The sequence below is a fragment of the Balaenoptera musculus genome, chromosome 2, assembly GCF_009873245.2.
Source record: "Balaenoptera musculus isolate JJ_BM4_2016_0621 chromosome 2, mBalMus1.pri.v3, whole genome shotgun sequence".
Taxonomy (NCBI): Eukaryota; Metazoa; Chordata; class Mammalia; order Artiodactyla; family Balaenopteridae; genus Balaenoptera; species Balaenoptera musculus.
This window is the reverse complement of record NC_045786.1, coordinates 60207106-60222128: the sequence shown is the minus strand read 5'-3', so window position 1 is coordinate 60222128 and position 15023 is coordinate 60207106. Positions and strand designations below refer to the sequence as shown.

Sequence of the window (15023 nt, the reverse complement as noted above, 5' to 3'; positions counted from 1 at the left end):
GGCAGCTGGAATCCAGACCGTAAGGGGCAGTGGGTCTGCGATGGGAGAGGGACTGTCCTGGTGAGACAGCCGAGGAGAGGGAATCACGCAGTGGCACACTGGTAAATGTCTGACACTCAGGTCTAGGGCAGGTGTGGGGGAAGGGAGCTCTGATGTATAGTGTGCCGGTGTCCATGGTGTACCCTCTGCCAGGGTAGATTTCATGCTACCAACCTGACTTCATTGAAAGCAGGGATCAGGGTGGATTTTGACAATTGGCTCTCACTAGCTGGTCCGGAAGCCAGTTCAGGTTCAGAAACATGCAAAGATGCCTGTGGCCATGAGGTCACAAGAAGGGGCCAGGCAGGCGTCATAATGGAGAATTGCACCAAGTGTGACAAGCAAAAATAAAGGGGCAAGTTCGGCTGATGGGGCGCTGCGGGAATGCAGGCGCAGGTAACGGGATGTTCCTTCTACCTGGTGGCATGTGAGCCCCCCTCCTGCCCCCATTCCTTCATTACTTCTCCCCTCTCTCCCTTGGTTTATGGTTTTTTATTTTCCCCCTCTTTCTTCTCTCTCATCCTCCCCTTGTGCTCTACTGGCAACTACTGGCAACTGGCATGTCATAGATGAGCGAGACAGAGTTCTCACCCAAGGAGCTTACAGACCTGGGGGAATCCGCTCAGGACTCAGCTCGGTGCCCAGACATCTGGTGGGTGTTGCCCACTGCCAGCACCGAACCAGTGAGGCAGAGGACGGAGGCGTGGGGCGGCTTCTCAGACGTGCGGAGAACAGTCAGGGACAGGGTGCCGTGATCCTGGCAAGGGAAGGGCACTGACTGGGCAAAGGCGGTGAGGTGCTTAAGTGTGGCCGGGCTAAGGTGCCAAGGGGTGTAGTTTGGGAGCAAGTGAGGCTGAAGAGAAAGCAGGGCCCAGACCCCACCTGGCTTTGCAGGCCCCTGAAGGAGTTTAACTTTATGCAAAGATGACCAAGAGCAATTGAAGGATTTAGGGCAGAGTGACATAGATCTGCATTTTAGAAAGATCATTCTGGCTGCAGTCTGGCTAGAGGAGGTTGTTGCCAAGATCTTGGTTCTCTGTGCACCGCTGCCGAACGGAAATACAGAGACAGAGTTATAGAGGAGAAAGAAAGAGTGGCTTTATTTCTTTGCCAGGCAAAGAGGGAACACAGTAGTCTAGCGCCTCAAGAACTCTGAGCCACTCTTTCTTTCTCCTCCATAACTCTGTCTCCGTATTTCTGTTCGGCAACAGTGCACAGAGAGCCAAGATTTTGGCAACAGGGTGGTGGTGTCTGGAGTGGAGACAGGGAGATGGTGGGGAAGCTGAGAGGCCAGACAGGAGGTGACTGATGGTGGCCTGGACTGGGGAAGCTGGTAGGAGGTGGAGAGGAAGATGAACACAGTTGGTGTTTTACTGAGCTGAGTTCTGTCACGCCTTGTTCTAATGGACGTATTACCTCACGTAACCCTCCAAACAACTCTTGGAGATATACGCTATTATTATCTCCATTTTACAGATAAGGAAAGTAAGGCTTGGAGAGATTAAAGCATCAGGTAACAGTATGGGAGTGGCAGGAGCAAATTGAAGAGCTCCCTGATGGCTGATGCGAGGATGAGGCAGAGGAAGGGATCTGGGGGGATTCCAGTCTCCAGCTTGATAAGGTGGGTGGTGCCACCCATTTCCCCCCAGCCCTGGAGGAGGATGTGCTGGGGGTTGGAGAAGAGGAGTTTGGTTTGGACATGTTGTCTGGTTTGGACATGTTGTCTGGGGGCCTTTGAGACATCCGAGCAGAGAGGTCTACTCCAGGGTTAGACATTCATTCGGGGCTGTGGCTCCAGGAGAAGCCAGGCTGAAAGTAGAGATTTGGGATCATGGGCACAGCAATGGTGGTTGAAGCCATGGACGTGGACGAGCTTGGCCAGGTAGCACGTGGAGCCTGAGGAGAGACGTGACCCGTAAGGGGCCAGGGAGGGAGAACAGTGACCAAGAAGCAGGTCCTGGGATGGCCCAGGGCAGCAGAGAGGCAGGTGAGCCCTGGGGCAGGGGTTCTCAGAGCAGGGGGAAGAGAGTGGGTGTCCACAGCATTTCACGTTGCAGAGACTGTGTTGAGAATTGTCCACTAGGCACAGAGAACGGGCATCGTCAGGCCTTGCTGGAGCAGTTTTCCTGGGAGGCGGAGGTGGGGAGGGCAGGAGCTGGAAGGACTTAGGGGGAGGCGAGGAAGCAGGGCTGGAGGGGAGCCCACCTTTCCACAGCTTGGCTGTGAAGGTGAAGGGGGAGAGCAGGTGGAGGTAGCTGAGGGCTTAGTGTAGAGAAATGAAGTTCTTCTTTTAGCGTGTCCTAAAATTTTCCATTTACAGCCTTGGTTTTAATTACCTTGTGGAGCTTCAGAATCTTAATCCTACTGGGGGTTTACAAAGTACAGTAAAACTTCAGCTACCCAGAAATCTTGGCAAGCGAGCTACTCTGGAAAACCAAAATGTATTTGGATGAAAATATTTGAAATATAGGATTTCTTACTTTTTAAAAACTTTTTTGATTATGGAAATTATCAAACAGTTAAAAGTAGAAAGAAGAATATAAGGAAGCCCCACTACCCAACTTTATCACTTATCAGCTCAAGGCCAATCCTGTGCCATCCACACCCTGTTCCCCTCAAGCTCTGGGATATTTGGAAGCAAATCCTAGATGTTACATCAGTTCATCCGTAAAGCTTTAGTATGTTTCTCCGGAAGACATAAAAAAAAAAAAAAAACACTACCACAATACCACTATTACTCCTAAAAATTCTAACAAGAATTCCTTAATTTAATCAACTATCCATTGTTCAAATTTCCCCAGTTGTCTCATTTTTTCCCCCATTTAGTTGGTTAAAATTAGGCTCCAAACAAGGTCTATGCATTGCATTTATTTACTCTGTCTCTTAAGACTCCCTTTCTATTTTCATATACTTTATTTGTTGAGGAAACCAGGTTGCTTGGAGGCATGAGCGTTTGGGAATATGGCAGAGAGCCGAGTATCGCAGCAGGGAGAGCAGGATAGGGAAGGATGGGGTGGGTAGGTAATGACCAGACAGTGGGGACATCCATCTGTGGGAAGGAGGCAGGATGTAGGGGCCCATCCCAGGCAGGGAGGAAAGTCAGAGCTGCGGAGGGTGGCCCGTCCCAGTGATCCCTGAGGCCCTGCAGCCGCTGGGGCAGAAGGGAGGTAGAAGGATGGCCTGAGCCAAGGAGCAGGGGCAGAGCACAGGTTGGCAAGAGGTCGGGCTGCCCGTCAGGCTGGAGGTGAAGTGACAGGCGGGGCCTGAGGTCAGGCCTGGAAGGAACAAGATGTCTGTGCTGGGCAGGTGGGGAGAGGACAGTGCCAAAACCCAGCTCCTGGCCCATCCCAGCTCCTCCCCACCTGGCCCCATCCCAGGAGGCCCTCCCTAGCCTCCCAGCTGCAAATCCACCCTTGGGCCCGGATACCAGATCCTTTCACAACGCTGGTGGTCCGTGGCCTGGATCCCTTGCTCAGCTTTCTCCTCCTCCTCTTACTCCTGGACCCTCACAGCCCTGAGTGGGGCCACCCTCCTCAGCGAAGGTTTGAGTACAAGCTCAGCTTCAAAGGACCAAGGCTGGCATTGCCTGGGGCTGGAATACCCTTCTGGAGCCATCACGGAGGTAAGGGGACCAGCCATGCCCAGGGTGGAACACTGGAGGGGCTGACCAGCTCTGAGTGGCTGTGACTTGGTGGGGAGCAGGCCTGCCAGTACCAGCCACTGCCCAAGATGGGGCCAGGCCTGGGCAGCCAGTGCCAGGGGCCCAGGACCCCTCCCAGACCTGTCTCCTGCTCCACGACAACCCCACCCCCACCCAGCAGCCTCAGTTTCTCCTCTCTGCTTCTCCTCTTCTTTGCCCTGGGACTTCTCTCTTCTCCTTTTTTTTACCCCTCCTTGGAGGACCCCTCACCCTGCCTCTTGGACCTGTGAACACACACACACACACACACACACACACACACACACGTTCATATGCTGAGTCCCAGACACACAGACACCAGGCAACTTGGACCAGCACCAACCTACACTTCGGCTCCACGCTGTTGGGTCTGTGGCTGTCCAAGAGAACTAGGGGGCTGCCTGGAGGGAGGCATCCCCATGGCCAGCTGTTTTGCCAGAGAGGGCCCCAGCCCTGCCCTGTATGTTTGTTGGGTGGAAGCAAGCATGAGAGCATCTTAGCCCATACTTTGTATCCAGGGCCTTCCAAATCCAGACCTATGAAGAATCTGTCTTCTGCTTGGTCTTGTTCTAAAAAGATTCTGGAGGACTTATAGGGACCTATGCAATGGAGAGAAGTTTAAATTAGGAGTGAGCAATAAGAATAAGACTTAGGGTTGAGGCCTGAAATGAGTTCAAGAATGTGGCTTGTTGCCAAAACATATGCTGTGAAGTCTGCCCACCCTTCAGAGTTGGGCCATGGATCTGGTTCAGAGCCTCCTAGCAGACAAACCAAAGAGAGAAAGCAGATCCATTGTGTATTTCCGTGTCTGTGAGATGAAATTTCTGAAAAACAGCATGATTCCTAACTGAGACCAGAACAAATATCCCTTTAAGAAGATGGGCCCTCTCAGCAGGGTTTTAGGCCCAGTCCTCCCTCACAGAGACACAGGAGGTAAGCAAAGGAGGGGGCTGTCCCTCATAGCCCCGAGCCAGGCCCTGCCTCAGGGCCAGGATGCCTGAGGGCCAGGATGGCCAGGCCCGTACCACGCTGGCTGCTCTGGGCCATGCCAAGTCTGGGGTGTTCCAGGCCATAGAGGGGAGCAGAGGTATATTCCTCAAGGTCACCCAGTGATATGCTCATTGTCCATTCATTCATTCCTCCTTTTGTCAGACTCACCCCATGCCCTGTGTGCCCAGCCCAGAGACACAGGGCTGAGTCTGGTTCAAGGAGCCCACAGTCTAGGGGGAGGTCCCATGAACAATCCACATGAGGCAGAGCACAGAAGGGTGGCAGGTGTGGGCAATCTCTGCCTCCTGCCTGCCACTCCAGAGGCAGTGGTGGCTCCCAAGGGCTCCAGCACTCCTGGCCTTGCAGCCCCTGAGCCTCCCTGCCCCCAGCTCTGGCCTTTGCCAAGCAAACAGGCTGGGTTATCAGTCTCTAGAACGGCCGGCAGAGACTGGGCCCTGGGCCAGGTTCCAGGCTGGCAGGCCGCAGAGGAGGGGAGCCAGCAGGGGCGGGGCCTCTGATCGCCCTTCTCCTTTTCCTGCCAAGCCTGCCTCAGTTTCTCACCCCTTTCTTCCCTCCTCCCCCACCCCACCCGCACCAGTGGTAATTCTCACACTCTCTCCATCCCTCACCCTTTCCTCAGTCCTGCAGACCAGTTCCCACCTTCGCTTTCATACTTTCCCCACCCTGAGATGTCCCCTAGGTGCCCCCATCAGGAAGGCCCAGCCGCGCATGGACACACCCAAGTGTCCGTTCAGGGTCTAGAGTCCTGACCCTCCACGTGGTTATTCTCTCCAGGTGATCCCCAGTGTTCTGTGGTCTCAGGCATGTCCTTTCCCTCATAGGGCCTCTGTTTCCTCATCTGAGAAACACAAAGGGTTGGACACAAATCTCTCTCATGGCGGAAAAAGCTTGTACTTTGGAGTCAGACGGAGCTGAGTTCCAATTCACTCAGTTCCTTAACTTTTCTGAGCCTCAGCTTCCTCATCTATAAAAGGGGGTCTTATAAAAGCAGGCCACACAGACCTGTGGTGAGGCTTACATGAGAATGCGGGGAAAGTGCTCTGTGTGGGTTTGGCCTCCGTTGCCCTCCCTTGGCAAAGGCCCATCCAGCCGTGCTGGGGTCCCACTTCTTCGGTGGATTCCTGTGTTGGACTAGCCAGCCTGGTATCTAATGGCTGTGATGTTACCTCCTTCCTCCTCCTGGAGCCCAGCCTTGACCAATGAGAGAGAATGATGGGGGAGCAGGGGCTGGCGGGGCCCAGGCTCTGAGCTGCCCTGGTCCGCAGATGCCATCCCAGGCCTGGAGGAGGTACGGCTGGCCCCAGCCATGCAGAACCGGAATGACGCCGTGTGGAGCAGGACCCCTGTCCTCTTCTCTGCCTGGGAGGTGGAAATGCAGATGAGGGTGACGGGGCCGGGGCGCCGGGGAGCCCAGGGCATGGTGAGTGGCCCCACCAAGGTCCAGCAGAGGGGGTGAGTCAGGGGGGCTGGTGGTGAGCCCAGGGTTCCAGTGTCCTGCAGGGACCCTTGAGCTGAGCAGCTGGGGACCCGCAGGCCGTGTGGTACACCCAGGGCAGGGGCCAAGTAGGCTCTGTCCTGGGGGCGCTGGACTCGGGGGACGGCATTGGGATCCTCTTCGACTCCTCGGCTGAGGATACCCAGGTGAGTCATGGTCTCCTGCCCGCCGTCCCGCCCACACCCTCACCCTCCTCCCTGTGCCCGTGGCTCAGGCTGCTTGTCACCTCCCACACAGTACAGCCCTGCCATCCGTGTGCTGGCCAGTGATGGGCACACCCCCTACGAGGTGCTTGGGTAAGGCCCCGCCTGGCCTGGCCTGCACCCCATTCCTGCGCTGCGAGGGGCTTGGCGGTTACCCGCTCTGCCCACCATGCCCCTGCCCTGGCCTCTGGCGGGGAGCCCCGCTCCTAGGGCGGTGCCCTCCTTTCTGGTCTCTCATCTAAGCTGATGGCACTGCCCTGGGACTCCCTCCCACTCGGTCCCAGCGGTGCCTCCTCCTCCGGGGCCTGGGACCAGAGTTTGCTTGCTGTTCCTGGGAACCGCCCACTGAGTCCTCAACTCCTTCAACCCAACAGCCCCAGGCAGTGGGAGCAGAGAAATGATGCGGGGTGGGGCCCATGCTCAGTGTTTTCACTCACATCATCTCATGTTGACACTCTTGAGAAGTGGGGATTATTAGTGCCCAGTTACAGGTGAGGACGCTGAGGCCCAGAGAGGGGAAGTGATTTGCCCCAGGTCACACAGCTGTGCACAGAGCTGAGCTATGAGGGCAGACTTGCCCATGAGTGTCCACGCCTTTCCCGCACCAGCTGCCTGCCTGCCTGCACCGGCTCTTTCTCTCAGATGACGCGGCTGCCCGTCCCTCCTCAGCCAGGCTGCCTCCTCAGTAGCTGGGCCAGTTCGTCAGTGTCTCTCGGCAGACATCCCTTAGCTCGTAACAATTAGAATAATTGCTAACGTTTATGACCTGAGCTTACTGTACACCAGGCACAGCGCCAAGTGCTTCACATTCATTACTTGGTTGACCCTCATAACAATGTTATGAGGGAATCTCAATTATTATCTTCATTTTAAAGGTGGGGAAACTCGTGTTTGGAAAGGTGAGGTAACTTGCCCCAGGTCACACGGCTCAGAATGCAGATACGGCGGCAGCTCTGGAGCTGGCTCTTCCCCTGCCCCGCGCCGCCTCCCTCTTGGCTGAAGGCAGTGGTGACAGGCTCTCTGGTGTGAGAGCTTCTGCGTGTCCATGAGCCCAGAAAGACTCAGGACGGCTCGGGCTCAACACTCCTAACGCCCAGAGCAAGCGGCACCGCCCCTGGGGGGAGGCAGGCTGGTCATACTGTCCTTGGCTGCTAGGGTGAGTCTCGTGTTGTCTGTCCTGCTGCAGGCCAAGCTTGGCAGAGGGAGAGGCAAGAGAAGCCGTACCCAGAGGGAAGCCCGTGGGACGAGGCCTGGGGGCCTGGGGGTGGAAACCCCACTGTTGGTCCAGGCTCTGCCCCCTAGGGAGGAGTCCCAGGGAGGGTCAAGTCCCAGCATTCTGCCAGGTAAGGCCTGCTTTCCCGCTCCCCTCTCTTCTGCTACGGGAGCAGAAGACAGCAAGGGAGGCTCGAGCTAGACAGCAAGGACAGGTCCTGCACCAGTGGGGGTGGGTGGCACTGCAGGCCTGGGCAGAACGGCCTCTGGGACCACCCCTGCTGGTTAGGCCTTGGGTCCTGTGCGGCCTGGCTGGATTCCAAGTGCCCACAGGGATGGAGCCAGCCGGGTGCTGGGCTCCTGCCACCAGGACTTCCGGAACCAACCTTACCCCTTCAGAGCACGGATCACCTACTGGGGGCAGAGGCTGCGTGTGAGTCGCCCCTCCTGCTTTTGTGGGCCCACCGGGCAGGGAGTGCAGATGACAGGGCTCGGAGCTTTATGAAGGCCCATGACCCCACAGACACACCTGTGACACCACACAGGGTCCCTGGTACATGCGAGCAACACCCCAGGGATCCTCCTCCCTACACGGACTCCTAACTGGCCCTGAGCACATGCTTGGGAGGGCTGGCGTGAGACCAAGTGTGCCAGCCCCTCCGCACCACTCTGACACCAAACTGCTGCCTGCCTTCCGGGCCAGGGGAGCCAGTGAGTAAGGCGGGGACGATCCCCTTGCCGGGGTCAGCGGAGAGGAGGGGGCTCCCTCTGCAAGGGGCTCACGCCCTCTGTGCCCCTCAGGTGTCTTTGAACAGTGACCTCACTCCCAGCGACCCGGATGAGGTCTGTGTCGATGTGGGGCCCCTGCTTTTGGCCCCTGGAGGTTTCTTTGGGGTCTCGGCAGCCACCAGCACCCTGGCAGGTGAGGGCCCCTAGCTGGGAGCTGCGTGGCAAGAGGAAGAGGGACAGCCGCAAGGGACATTTAGAGAAATGGGGCAAAGGGATGTGATATAATAGAGAACCCATGGAGGAACTCAGCTGGAAAGCAGGGAGCAACCAGAGGTGGGAGTCCTGGAATGCCAGGGCTTTGGTCTTTAGACTCTGGGTGCTGGGGAGCCATGGAAGGTTTCTGAGGAGAACAGTGACATGGTCAGAGCCATGCGCAGGAGGCGGCCTCCCTGTGGTGGCTCCTGCCGGCAGGGCCTGGGCCTGAGGGTGCTGCTCGGCCTGTGGTCACGGCTCTAGGTCAGGACCGTCCAGTTTTCTCACTCACTGGGGGTCCCCCTCTGGCTCTGTGTGTGGGTCAACCCTCACAGCCCACCCATCTGCTAGTCTGATCCTCACGCCTTTCCCATGCAGTGAACAAGACAAGGGTCAGAGCTGCCCAAAGTCACAGATCTCTTGCCTGCCAGGAACGTAATGGAGGCTGGGGAGAGAGGGCTGAGTGAGTGAGTTGCCGGGTGGAAGCTACCTTCCCTCTCTACCCCCTTTTCCAGATGACCATGATGTCCTGTCCTTCCTGACCTTCAGTCTGCGTGAGCCGGGTGCAGAGGTAGCGCTGGCCCTGGGCCTTCCCTGGGGGTAGGGCTGGGGGAGAGGCAGCCCAGGGTTCCCTCCCCTCCCCGGATGCTCTGCTCATGTCCAGCTACCAGACCTGTCATTCCAACCCTTATCTCTACCTGCTCATGGAGCTCTGCTCAGGCCAAGCCTTGTGCTAGGCAGTGCTGGGGACCAGAGGTGACCCAGAGCCAGGCCAAGTCTGTCCTCAAGGACCTCCCAGCCTGACTATAGGAGCTATGGGAGCACAGAGGGGTCCTAACCAGCCAGGAGAGCAGGGAAGACCGCATGGCAAAGATGAGCTTGAAAGAACACAGGGAGTGGCATGGACAAAGGCCTGAGGCCTGAGAGAGCTGCTGGGGTCTGGGCTGCAGCAGGAGGGAAGGGTGTGAGGGTCGGCAGTGCAGTGGGGCTGGGAGGACTGGAAAGTTCTGGGCCTGGTGGCGGAAGGAGAACCAGCTGTATGGGGAGGAGAACCAGCGGGGCGGGGGTGTCTTCCCATGCTGGGGTGAATGTTTGGTCAGGGAGGGGGGACTGGGCTTGTGGGAGGCCCTGTGAGGAGACTCCCCGGCCCCCAGATCTCCCATGGGTTTGGGGCCTAAGTTTTCATCTTCTTCCTCCAGCCTCCCCCGCAGCCCTTCCTGGAGACAGAGCAGCTTCGCCTGGCGAGGCAGCTGGAAGGGCTGCGGGCAAGGCTGGCCCTGGGCACCAAGGAGGACATGATTCCAAAGCCGAACTGTGAAGTCCAGGAAGAGGGTAGGGACCCAGGGAACGGGCAGGTGGGGCATGGCCCCGATTGAGGGTCACAGGATCCTCTTCCCTTCGAACCAGGAGTCCTTTAACCAGTGAGGACATGGAGGCCTGAGGATGCCATATGTAAGCAGGCTCTGGGGCCCAGGTGATGTGTCCTGTCCCTGCCCCACCACCCAGACACCTCTTTCCAGGGGGTCTTGGAGGCAGAAGCCACACCTTTCTGGCCCTCCAAGAAGCCTTCGAAAGATAGGATCTGTTGCCCCACCCCAGCTGCCGGCTGCCTGTCCCAGCTCTGCCCCAATCCCCAGGGGAAAGAAGCTTTGACCTGGAGGAGACACTGCACAGACACAGCCAGATTCTGCAGGCTCTCCAGGGTCTCTCCAAGCACTTGGCACAGGCTGAGAGGCAATGGAAGAAGCAGCTGGTGTCCCCAGGCCAGGCCAGGCCGGAGGGAGCCTGGGTGAGTGGCCCCTCAGGCATCCAAGGGTCTGCCTGCAGGCCTGGAGAAGCCGAGCCCCATAGGCACTGGGTCTGATGGCACCAGTGGGCTCCCTCTGTCCAGAAAGAGGAGCAAGCACCGTACTTGGGAACTAGTCTCCCCCAAGGTCTGGAGGGAAAGGAGGGCAGGGGTGAAATGCTGCAGGTCGCAGGATGGGGTGGACCTGCCAGGCAGGGGAATGGGCAGGAGGGCGGCTCTGCACAAGAGAAGGCTCACAGAGCCCCACGGCTGGCGCTGGGGAAATGAGTTGCCACGTATTTAGATGTGGGTCTCCAGACAAGTGACAGAAATAGACCGGGTGTTTATCTGCATGTAGCTCCACGTGTGATTTGATTCACATACGCTTGCTTAATGCTCAGAGGCACCAGAATCCTCGTTTCCCCTCCACTGCCATCCTGGCTTCTCCCCTGGGGAGTCATGTCCCACGGCAGACCCAGCCTGGGGCCTGACAGCTGAGCTCAGTCAAGATGTTAGATGCTGGGCAGAAGAGGCCAGCGGCTCCTGTGAGCTTTGCTGGGCTCTGGCAGCTCGAGGTTTGAATCATGTCCTCAGGACAGAGCAGCTGAGGCTGGGCTGCTGGAGTGGGGCAGAGGGGAGGGAGGCCACACTCCAAGGCCAGGTCTCCCTGATCCTACTGCCAGACCCAGGACTCCCCCTGCCAGGTTCTACCCACCCCTGAGAGAGGTGGCCAACTCTCCAGGTCACTCGTCAAGACAACGGCCCAAGCACCGGGAGTTGACTGTGCCCTGGGGGAAGTGGGGAGGAGAGGACTGGCCTCCTTTGGGGGCAGCACCACTTCTGGAAAGGGGAGGGACTTTGAGAAAGCTCCCAATTGGCCACTGTCAAGGGGGAAACCACCATCCTCAAGGAGAGGCTTTGAGAGGAGGGAGGAGTCAGAAGCCCAGGTGGAGAGGGTCAGATAAACCTAACGTATCCCAAATGAGGAGGGTCCAGGTAATGGGGTAAGGCCTCTAGAAGGAAGAGGGCTGCAAACCCCTGGGGAAGGTGAACTCTGAGAAGAGAGGGGCTGTGCCCTGGGCCATAGAGAAGAGGCTGGCACTCCTGCAGGACTCAGCTAAGGTCAGTGCCCTACTCCGTGGACAGTGGACTCTGCTCCAAGGCCTGCAAGAGATGAGGTAAGGGCACAGGGAGATGAGGATCCTGGGGGAGAGGGAGGAGAAGTCCCCATCCACCAACTTGGCTTCTCTGCCTGAAGACCCCCCCATTAGTCCTCTATTCCTTTCATCATTTCCTGAGCACCCAGCACAAAGTCTGGAGCATAGCGAGGGGCTAGGGGCCGAGTTAGGTTTGTTGAACTGACCTGAAATTAACTGAATCAAGTTAAAATTTTGAAACTCCTAGTTTAAGCACAACTCCCTGAGACATTCTCACCCCAGGGAGCGTTAGTAAATTTGAGCCTTCCTTCAGTGATAGCTTCTGGAAGGAGGGAACTTTTTTTTTGGCTGCTCCACGGGGCATGCGGGATCGAACCTGCACCCCTTGCATTGGCAGCGCGGAGTCTTAACCACTGGACTGCCAGGGAAGTCCCAGCAGGGAACATTTTGATGGGGTTCTTGGAGGGAGCCCAAGCAAAATCAGGCCCAGTTTTGGGGTGGGCAGTCCATGACTTCATTTTACCCTCCTCTGGCCTCCCAGCATCCCTCTCTAGGCCAGGCCTCTGGAGTTACCCACGGAGCCCTGGGTGCGGGGGGTCACCTTGATGCCACGGGAGGAGGATGGCTTCAGGTTGTATGCTGTGGCTGCACCCAACCCCAGCCCTCCTCCCTACATCTAGATGCCTGGAGGAGGGAAGATGGGATGAGGAAGAGGATCTAAATCCCTGGGGGCCAGAGACTGATGGCAGAGCCCAGGGAGCCTGGGGTTGAGACAGACAGCTTTAGGGAGATGCTTCTCTGAGCTAAAGCTGTCTTGAGGAGAAGCTCTGGGGTAAAAAGACCAGTCCCCAAAAGGAGCCGTATGGATGGTGCCTGTTCCTCACCCAGGTGCTGCCTTTGGGGATTATGAGAAATGGTTAGGCAGTTTGGGTGCAATCAGAGGGGATAATGAGCTCTTTCCCTTGGTTTCCACCCTCCAGGGATGCAGCTGCTCACATGGCCTCAAGAGCCCAGGTCTTCTATCTGCCTGTGGGCACCAAGCATCATTTCTTAGAGCTGGCCCAGATCCTGAGCCTTCTGCAGAAGGACCTGCGGGGTCCAGTGGTGAGGGGCAAGGAAGGGGGGACCGTGGGGCTCAGCCCCCTTCTTCCAGCACTTCTGCAGCCCCAGGCCCCTCCTGCCTTTGCCCTCCCCTCCTGGGAATCCTGTCAGGCACACCTGTGTCTGTGTCTGTGTGTGCATGCACACAGGCATGCAGGCACATGGAGCTCATCTTCTCTCTGCCTTCTCTGCTCTCTGGAGAGTCCCACAGACCTCAGAACCAGCAGAGCCCTGGAGACCACTTGGCCCAACTCCCACAATGACCAGAAGATAAATGGGAATGGGCTGTGCCCAAGATCATTCAAAGCTTCGTGGTGAAGTCCACTCTTCCTTGTGCCCCGCCCCATCTTGCTCTTTTCCTTGCCCTCTCCATCACGCTGTCTTTCGCTCTCTACTTCTCTCTCTTGCTTATCTCTAGAGACTTCGGCCCCCTGGAGATCCCAGGCCCCAGGCCCTCCCAGCTGTTCCCACAGATGGAGCCATGGGACCTGGGGTGGGGAGGCAGCTTTGTACTCTGCCCTCTCTCCAAGTTCCCTGGATGAGAGTCAGGGTACCCCAACACTGGGAGGGGGAAACAAAGCCAACAGTGGCCCAGATTCTAGGTCCCCTCCCTCCTTCTGGGTAAGAAGCTGATCCAGGATCTTAGAACATCTCCTTTCAGAAAGCGGCAGCCAAGCACTCCTGCCCACCTGGTCGGCCCCGGCCCCCAGAGGTTTCCTCGTGCCTGCAGCCTGGCATCTTCCTGTTCTTCCTCCTCATCCAGACTGCAGGCTTCTTCTGCTATGTACACTTCAGGTGGGCCTTCCCATGGCAGGACTCCCCACACCTACCTAGCATCTCTTGGGTCTGGGCCATAGCCATTCAATTTGAGAGAGGGGATACTGAGGCCCAGCGGGGGACCTGCATGGTCCACCAGCTGGCAAGGAGCAGCACCCAAGTTAGGACCCATTTTTTCAATAGAGACTACTGACTATCTGCTCATCTGCTGGTCCCATCTAGGTCCTACCCTCACAGAACTCACTCTCTAATGTGAGAAACTGACAAGTAACTGACAGTCACATCCTTTGTGGTCAATGCCATGATGGCAGGAAGCTCAGGGGCGTTAAGAGCGCAGGAAAAAGTACTTGAGCCAGCTTGGGGAGATCAGGGAATCACCTGGAAGGGACATTTGATATGGGTCATCAAGGCCACCAGGAGTTTTCCAGCCTGACAAGATAAGTAAAGGCATTGATATAGAGGAAATAGCATGAGAAAAGGCATGGAAGCATGAAAAAATATATATTTTGGAGAAAAAGTGGCAAGTTCAATACTGTAGAGCAAAGGGTGGGACCAGTTTGTGAAACTGGGCAAAGAGAATTTAAAAGGTTGGGGGGAGGTCACTGTTTCTGCTTAATGAGTGTTTGTAAATGAATGAAACACTTAGAGATGTAAGGTGTGCTAAGGAGCTTAGAAACGAGACAGTCCTTGTTGGTGGTATTTCGAGACAAGAAGAATCAGTGTGCGTTGGGATGGTCCTGGAGGAGGAGTGAAGTGTGCTGAGTTTTAAAAACACAGTGGGAGAGGGGATGGCCTGCAGATGTGGAGAACAGCAAAGGTATGAGGTGGAAATGATGACAGGCTTATGTGTTATATATGATTGCAATGGTGGCCATAAGGCTGGAACCACCTGGACAGACCTTGAATGCCAGGAGGAAAGTGTGGTACTGATGGAGCAGGCCCAAGGGAGCCATAGAAGGCCCCAGAGCAGGGGGTGCTATGGTACAGTGAGTGTAGGGAGGTGGGTGTAGTAAATATAAGGAGCCTGGTCTCAAGAGCCCAGAAGGGAGAAGACCAAGTAGACTTCTTCTCTCCCTGGCAACAGGCAGGAGCTGGACAAGAACCTTCAGGACGATTTGTCCACAGGCAGCCTTCCTTTGAGTCCTGCACCACAAGTCCCTAGGACCCTGGGGGCTCTGAGGAGGCAGCCCCTCTCCCCCAGCATACATGGGCGACCTACCTCAACGCCCTGAAGAAATGTCCACTTCTCATCACTAGGAAGTCACTCTATGTCTGGGAGGTGGAGAGCTTGGCCAGTGTCCTCTGCCTCTGGGTACCCAGCTCTTACCCACACCTTAGCTTTTGGGGAGCTCCAACCTTATTAAAGGTGATTTCCCTCTCCTCACGCTTTGATATGCTCATTTACCGTCCAGCTTCACCTTAATCTCTCTGAAGGCAGCCTCTTCTAGATGGTAGCTGAGAGTGGGCTCCAAGCAGGCAAGGAGGCCAAGGACTGGCTTGACTGACAAAAGACCAGATACCCCACAGGCCTTGAACCCTGGGCTATGGTGGGAGATGGAGTCACAGCTGTGTATAATTCTGT

The 15023-nt window shown here is 56.7% G+C and overlaps 1 protein-coding gene across 1 annotated transcript; it reads left to right on the top strand.

Moving 5' to 3' along the window:
- The first annotated feature begins 1870 nt into the window (after positions 1-1870).
- LMAN1L (lectin, mannose binding 1 like) lies at positions 1871-14779 on the top strand. Its single transcript, XM_036841991.1, has 15 exons — positions 1871-1921; positions 3346-3661; positions 5995-6149; positions 6263-6370; positions 6462-6520; positions 7973-8072; positions 8441-8561; positions 9136-9191; positions 9820-9952; positions 10258-10409; positions 11090-11155; positions 11517-11584; positions 12544-12667; positions 13326-13459; positions 14526-14779. Exons 1-15 carry the CDS (start codon positions 1871-1873, stop codon positions 14671-14673), a joined length of 1791 nt encoding a protein of 596 aa, XP_036697886.1. The 3' UTR covers positions 14674-14779.
- Positions 14780-15023: the final 244 nt, after the last annotated feature.

Bases quoted from the DNA above. Each gene is read 5' to 3' on its own strand.
- LMAN1L (XM_036841991.1), top strand. From the start codon at position 1,871: ATGGGCACAGCAATGGTGGTTGAAGCCATGGACGTGGACGAGCTTGGC. The intron at 6,371-6,461 runs GTGAGTCATGGT...CCTCCCACACAG, and splicing joins CCTCGGCTGAGGATACCCAG to TACAGCCCTGCCATCCGTGT. The intron at 12,668-13,325 runs GTGAGGGGCAAG...ATCTCCTTTCAG, and splicing joins AGGACCTGCGGGGTCCAGTG to AAAGCGGCAGCCAAGCACTC.